At 44.0% G+C, this 7,608-nt stretch overlaps 1 protein-coding gene across 1 annotated transcript in view; it reads right to left on the bottom strand.

Moving 5' to 3' along the window:
* PACS1 (phosphofurin acidic cluster sorting protein 1) overlaps nucleotides 1-7,608 on the bottom strand; it is a 60,595-nt gene that overhangs the window by 32,604 nt on the left and 20,383 nt on the right. Inside the window, exons 2-3 of the mRNA XM_011986906.1 lie at nucleotides 1,984-2,073; nucleotides 1,173-1,298 (exon numbers count right to left, since the gene is read on the bottom strand). Of these exons, the coding sequence (XP_011842296.1) occupies nucleotides 1,173-1,298; nucleotides 1,984-2,073 (216 nt within the window). The remainder of the gene's footprint in view (nucleotides 1-1,172; nucleotides 1,299-1,983; nucleotides 2,074-7,608) is intronic.

Below are 7,608 nucleotides of genomic sequence, written 5' to 3'. Positions count from 1 at the left end.
ATCCCAGCACTTTGGGAGGCTGAGACGGGCGGATCACGATGTCAGGAGATCGAGACCATCCTGGCTAACACGGTGAAACCCTGTCTCTACTAAAAATACAAAAAAAAAAAAAAAAAAAATTTAGCTGGGCATGGTGGTGCATGCTTGTAGTTCCAGCTACTCGGGAGGCTAAGGTAGGAGAATCACTTGAACCCAGGAGGTGGGGGTTACAGTGAGCCGAGATCATGCCACCACACTCCAGCCTGGCGACAGAGTGAGACTCTGTCTCAAAAAAAAAAAAAAAAGTAAAAATAAAAAAAAAAATTAAAAGTTAATATCCCCAGGAAAGGAACCAACTGACATCAGGTGCTGCCTAAGCTGCACTGAGAACAGAACACTTCTGTGGTAACGCTGCCAGAAACACACAGATGGAATCTAATCTTGAGGCAACATCAGGCTAACCTGGACTGAGGATTATTCAAGAAAGTTACCAGCCTGTGCGCTTAAAAAATGTCAAGGTCATGAAAGGTAAGCAAAACCTAGGGGCTGCTGCAGACTGAAGGGGACAAAGGACACAGTGACATGCGGCACGTAATCCTAGATCAATCCCAGACCCATAAAGGGGATGGATCACTGAGACACTCAGCACAATCGGAACAGGGACTGTGAGTTAGATGGCAATCTTATCTCAATGTTAGTGTCCTGATCTTGATGGTGGCAGGGAGTTTAGACAGCAGAGTATTCTCATGTTAAGGAAGTTAACATGGCGCAGTATTAACGTGTAATGGGGCGTCGTGCCTGCAACTTACTCTCAGAAAGTTGGCTCAGAAAATAATACCTAACAATATGTCTATGAGGAGAGAATAAGAAATGTGGTAATATGTTAAAGAACTTGGATGAATCCACATATGGGAATTCTTCATACTATTCTTGTAACTTTTCTGAAAGTTTGAAATTTTATGTAATTTTTTGAGCTTTACCTTTTTAAAAGTTAAAGCTTTTCATGAAGGAAAAGTACTTGATAAAAACAAGTATATTCTGAATTTCCAACAAATAATTAACTTGTAAAACAGAATTAAGCACTTAGCCAGCAGGCTGGGAAAATCATCTGGAAGGCTCAAATGGCTGGGCTGGTGTCTCCCGTGGGCTCTGTGACTCAAAGGCCAACAGTCTGGAGACTGTGTTCCTCTCACCTCTGCCATGTTGATGAGTCCCACGGCCAAGGTCTTATAGCCCAAGATGGTCCGATTCTTGTAACGTTTTCTCCGTTGCAGCATGATCTGCAGCTTGTTGGCATCTCGCTTAAGGAAATGAGGGTACTATGAAATATAAAACACAGAGTCAAGGATGGTTAATGGGCAGCTGGGTCCTTGAGGGGTTCTAGAGGACATACAATCTTTCTGTGCTTCAATTCTTCCTGTCTGTAAAAGGGGACAATCAGGGTTGAAAGGAGAGCCATGAAGTTACTGCTGGTGGAACTGATTCAGCTTGGTGCCCGGCTTCCACGCCACGGCCCTGGGGTCCACACCCGTTCAGAAAACTGTCTCTTTCCTTGCCACTTTATCAGGTGTTTTCTCCGTGTGTTTCAATTCGGGCATGGAATTACTGGAATTATGATGAGAGGGACACCAACTAGGAGGGATAAGAAGTAGAGGGGAAGGACGGAGAACCCGATGTGGAGGCTGAAGGTGGCACGGTCCACGGGGGGTGCGAGGATCACTAAGGAGAGGTGATGGGGTGTAGCAGATGGCTAACAATTGTTAGCCAAGGCAGAGGAAGGGAAGGAGCCATGGTGCCTACCCAGGTTTCCACACCCTTACCGTGGATGGCTAAGGGGTTGCTTTGGCTCTCCAGGCCAGCCATAAACCTCCAGGTGACTTTTATTCATTCCCACCCAAGTTGGGGAATTGGGGCTCTGGGATAAAACAGTCTCTGGGTTAGCGGACTGTCTGGGGACTAGCCAGGATATAGCATCTTAGGGGCCTAAGATTAGGAGAGTCTCACCTGAAGGGAGAAGGTTAATTGGAGCTCTGTTTCCACCAGTCCACTAGCTGGAAGGACGATCTCGTTGGAGCGAAGAATTCTTTTTGAACCCTGAAACCGAGAAGAAAAGTCTGTTTGGCCAGGTGCAGTGGCTCATGCCAGTAATCCCAGCAGTTTGGGAGGCTGAGGCAGAAGGACTGCTTGGACTCAGGAGTTTGAGACTAGCCTGGGGCAACACAGTGAGACTCCTGTTTCTACAAAAAATAAAAAATTTGTCTAGGTGGGGGTGCACATGCCTGTAGTCCCAGCTACTCAAGAGGCTGAGATGCGAGGATCACCTGAGCCTGGGAGTTCGAGCCTGCAGTGAGTCATGATCCTGCCACTGCACTCCAGCCTGGGTGACAGAGCGAGACCCTGTCTCAAATAATATTAATAATAAAAAGAAAAAAAAATCTGTCAAAGCTGTGTCACCAAAAATCAGACCAAAAGAAATACTATGTTTGCAAACAACTTCTAAACTCTACAAGCATTCTTTAAAAAAAAAAAAAATTAAATTTTATTTTTTTTTGAGACGAGTCTCATTCTGTCGCCCAGGTTGGACTCTAGTGGTGCGATCTCGGCTCACTGCAACCTCCACCTCCTGGGTTCAAGCGATTCTCCTGCCTCAGCCTCCTGAGTAGCTGGGACTACAGGTGCCTGCCACAACGCCCGGCAAATTTTTTTTGTATTTTTAGTAGAGACGGGGTTTCACCATGTGCTGGCCTTGAACTCCTGACCTCAGATGATCAGCTCACTTCAGCCTCCCAAAGTGCTAGGATTACAGGCATGGGTCACCACACCCGGCCCAAACATTCTTACCAGTCCAAATATTTCATGAATCCTTACTGTACTTATTTGAATCAAGCCTCTACCATAAGTCTGATTTTACATGTATGATGCTGTAGGGTGCATAAAGGGTTATCACAGCAAAATGATTTGTTAATGCCTGCGAGTTCCCAGCACTCCTGGGGAAGAGGCCGGTAGTGTCAGCCTCCAGGGTGTGTATGACCCTCCCTGCCCACTGTTCCTTTTTTTTTTCCCCCAAGAACTTCCTCTTTAACCTCCCCACCCTCCAAACCGAGTATTTGGGTTAGACAGCCCTCTTACTGCCATGTTGGTAGGGCTGGCCTTGAACTCCTGACTTCAAGTGATCCTGCCTCTGACTCCCCAGGCACACTGTCTTGTCTCTGGGCTTTTCATGTGCTTTTCTTCTCTTCTTGGATGCTTTTTTTGGCTTCTGAACACAAGTAACCAACTCATCTTTCAGATCTCAGCTGAATTTTTTTTTTTTTCCCCAGAACTTCCTCTTTAACCTCCCCTGCTCCAAACCTAATATTTGGGTTAGACAGCCCTCTTACTGCCAGTTACTGAATCTCACTAAACTTCAAGATCCATAAGACAAAGATATGTCTTGTTCAATATGATTCCCAGCACACAAATAAATGGTGTTGAATAAATTTGTCTAAAAAAAATAAGCAGTTTAAAAATTAATACCAATAATAAAAAAACCCCACAACATCCAAAGTTGGTAAGGATATGGTAGGATTTCCAAATTCATTCATTGTTGAAGCAAAGTAAATTACAGTAACCCTTTTAGAAAGTAGCCTGGCAAAAAAGAAACATTTCCATTCAAAAATTGTAATCCAAAACAATAAATTCTAAGGGCATGATTTTTATATATTATTTTCTTTTTTCCCCCTTGATCCCATGACCTTGGAGGGAATGGTTTTTTTCTTTTTCTTTTTTTTTTAAAAAATAAAAAAAGAGACGAGGTCTCACTATGTTGCCCAGGCTGGTCTTTAACTTCTGAGCTCAAATAATCTTCCCACTTCAGCCTCCCAAAGTGCTAGAATTACAGGCCACCACACTGGGCCAGGAATGAGTTTTAAAAAGAAGAAAATCTGTAAACAAGGAGCTGTTCATTGAAACACTATTTTTACTATTTTTATTTTTTACTTGTAGAGATGGGGTGTTGCTATATTGCCCAGGTTGGTCTTGAACTCTTGGGCTCAAGCAATCCTACTGCCGTGGCCTCCCAAAGTGCTGGGATTACAGACTTGAGCCCCACACCCATCTCTGTTTATAATTGATGACAAGTTTTGAGCTGCTCATCTCTCATCTTCGGCAAAGCTGTGATTACTCTGGGAATTGTTTCTGTTGAAATGGTACTATGCTGTGGTGCTGACCCTTAGGGGAAAATTCCACACATGGAAAAATGCCTCGGCCACTCATGAGGCCAAAATGAGACCAAGGAAGTAGAGCCCTGATGGTTATGTCATTCTACAGTGATGCTGCCTATGGGTAACGGCCACAGGGGGAAGGCTGGGTATAAAATCAGCAGAAGGCTGGGTGTGGTGGCGCCTGTAATCCCAGCACTTTGGGAGCCCAGGAATTCGAGACCAGCCTGAGCAAAACTGGGAAACCTCGTCTCTAAAAAAATACAAAAATTAGCCAGGCGTGGTGGTGTGCACTTGTAATCCCAGCTACTCAGGAAGCTGAAGTGGGAGAATCGTTTGAGCCTAGAAGGCAGAGGTTGCAATAAGCCAAGATCATGCCAGGCGCGGTGGCTCACGCCTGTAATCCCAGCACTTTGGGAGGCTGAGACGGGCGGATCACGATGTCAGGAGATCGAGACCATCCTGGCTAACACGGTGAAACCCTGTCTCTACTAAAAATACAAAAAAAATTAGCCAGGCGTGGTGGCGGGCGCCTGTAGTCCCAGCTACTCTGGAGGCTGAGGCAGGAGAATGGCGTGAATCCGGGAGGCGGAGCTTGCAGTGAGCCAAGATCATGCCACTGCACTCCAGCCTGGGGGTCAGAGCAAGACTCCCGTCTCAAAAATAATAATAATAATAATAAGCCAAGATCATATCATTGCACTCCAGCCTGGGCAACAGAGCGAGACCCTGTCTCAAAAAACAACAACAAAAATAAAATAACAGCAGAAGCACAGTCAGCCCACACACAGGCCAGGGCCTCAGGACTCCCGGAAGCTCGAGCGCTACAGTGGCAACTGAAGACTGAATGCATCAAATAAACTATAAAAAGCAAAACTGACAGCCACTCTCTCCCACAAGACTTTCCACACATTTATGAGATTCATGCCACAACTGGAAATTTGAGCACTGATTTCGTGATATTAAGGTTTTTGTTTTGTTATTTTAGAGTCTTGCTCTGTTGAGTAGGCTGGAGTACAGTGGCGTGATCTCGGCTCACTGCAGTCTCCGCCTCCCAGGTTCAAGTGACTCTCTTGCCTCAGCCTCCCAAGTAGCTGGGATTACAGGTGCATGCCATCACGCCCGGCTAATTTTTGTAGTTTTAGTAGAGACGAGGTTTTATAATGTTGGCCAGGCTGGCCTTGAACTCCTGATCTCAAGTTATCCACTTGTCTTGGCCTCCCAAAGTGCTGGGATTATAGGCGTGAGCCACCGTGTCTGGCCAAGGTGTGATAATGGCATTGTGGTTTTCTTTAAAAATACTGCCTACATTTTTAAATTACATATTGGAATATTTGTGGGTGAAATGTTATGATGTATGGATTACCTCAAAATAACACTGGTGAAGGGAAACAGATGGGGACACAGATGAAACAAGACTGGCGATGAGTTGATAACCATTACAGCTTGGAAAGGGGATCGAGGGAATTGTAAACTACTTTACTTTTGCATGTTTGAATTTTTTCCAAAATAAAAGTTGAAAAAAGTAATCAGTGCTTAGGGTTCTTTTCAGATTTCTCGGCTCAGAGCATATATTCATAGAATATGAAGGCCTTAGGGCCTGGTCCTGGCTCTTCCCTCTGCCTGGAAGGCTCTTCTTCCAGATACCTGAACGGCCCTCACCTCCCTCAAAGTCTTTAGGTAAAAGTCATCTTCTCAACCAGGTCTACCGTGACCACCGTAGGGAATCTGTTAACTTCCTCCACCCCAGCCCTCTCCATCCCCTTTATCTTATTTATTGTCACTATCAGACATCACCTTCCAATAGCAGTAGCCTCATTATACGATCATATTAACTATCACCACCCAAGTATGTGCTCTAAATACCTGTAAAACTTTCTATCCCAAATTCACTATCTGAATTTCAAACTTGCTAGAAGGAATCTGCGTGTGCAGGTAGCAGGATGCAGAGTGCAGTGTATCACGGGATCACAGCCAGGTCCGGCCCTTTCAAGCATGGTGCGCTACTGTCCTTGTCTTTCCTACCCTTCCCCAAGGGTTTAGCTTTCATGGGTTCCAGTATCTGCTTCTTCCAGGTGCCTGGGGCACTACCAACCAGGGTCCAATTTCAAAATTATTTTTAATATACTTTTGTATCATTTGTTTATCTATATAACAGTATATCTTCATTTGCAGTATAGAAGCAAAACCATTTATATCTAAATATTAAAGTAACATTATAGCACATTAAAATATTTATTAATATTAATATATTTTTAAAATTAGGTTACAGGTGTTTTATTACTATTATTCTGAGACGGAGTCTCACTATGTTGCACAGGCTATAGTATAGTGGCACAATCTTGACTTACTGTAACCTCCGCCTCCCAGGCTCAAGTGATTCTCCTGCCTCAGCCTCCCAAGTGGCTGGCACTACAGGAGTGCGCCACAACGCCCAGCTAATTTTCGTATTTTTAGTAGAGATGGGGTTTCACCATGTTGCCCAGGCTCATCTTGAACTGCTGACCTCAGGTGATCCACCTGCCTTGGCCTCCCAAGTGCTGGGATTTACAGGCACGAACCACTGCGACTAGCCAGGTTACTGGTGTTTTAAATGCTTTTTATTTAAACCAAAAATTCTTTTCATATAGATGTTTAACAGTATTGTTGCTGGGTGTGGTGGCTCACATCTATAATCCCAGCACTTAAGGAGGCAGAAGTGGAAGGATAGCTTGAGCCCAGGAGCACAAGGGCTGCCTGGGCAACATAGTGAGATCCCATTCTCGAAAAAAAAAAAATTAAGAGTATTATAGTGATATTTGAGGAAACTGGTTGGGGTTTCTTGGATGTCTGAAGAATAACTGTTATTTTTCATTTATTCTTTATTTCAATTTTTTAATTAATAATTTTTATGGGTATATAGTAGGTATATTTATGAAGTACATAAGACACTTTGATCAGGCATACGACATGTAATAATCACATCAGGTTATATGGGGTCCATCACCTCAAGCATTTATCGTTTATTTATGTTACAAATATTCCAATTATACTTTCAGTTTTAAATGTACTATAAATTAACATTGACTGTAATTGCCCTGTTGCACTATAAAATATCACAGATCTTTAAAACACTTTAAAAAAATTTTATAATTAAAAAATTTTTTTGGCTGGGCGTGGTGGCTCATGCCTGTAATCCCAGCACTTTGGGAGGCCGAGGCGGGTGGACCACCTGAGGTCAGGAGTTCAAGACCAGCCTGGGCAACATGGTGAAATCCCGTCTCTAACTAAAAATACAAAAATTAGCTGGGCATGGCTGTGCGTGCCTGTAATCCCAGCTACTTGAGAGGCTGAGGCAGAAGAATAACTTGAACCTGGGAGGTGTAGGTTGCAGTGAGCTGAGATTGTGCCATTGCATTGCAGCCTAGGTGACAAGAGCGAAACTCCGTCT

The sequence above is a fragment of the Mandrillus leucophaeus genome, unplaced genomic scaffold, assembly GCF_000951045.1.
Source record: "Mandrillus leucophaeus isolate KB7577 unplaced genomic scaffold, Mleu.le_1.0 Scaffold30, whole genome shotgun sequence".
NCBI lineage: Eukaryota > Metazoa > Chordata > Mammalia > Primates > Cercopithecidae > Mandrillus > Mandrillus leucophaeus.
Note: the sequence above shows the minus strand (reverse complement) of the source record. Positions and strands in the feature narration are given on the sequence as shown.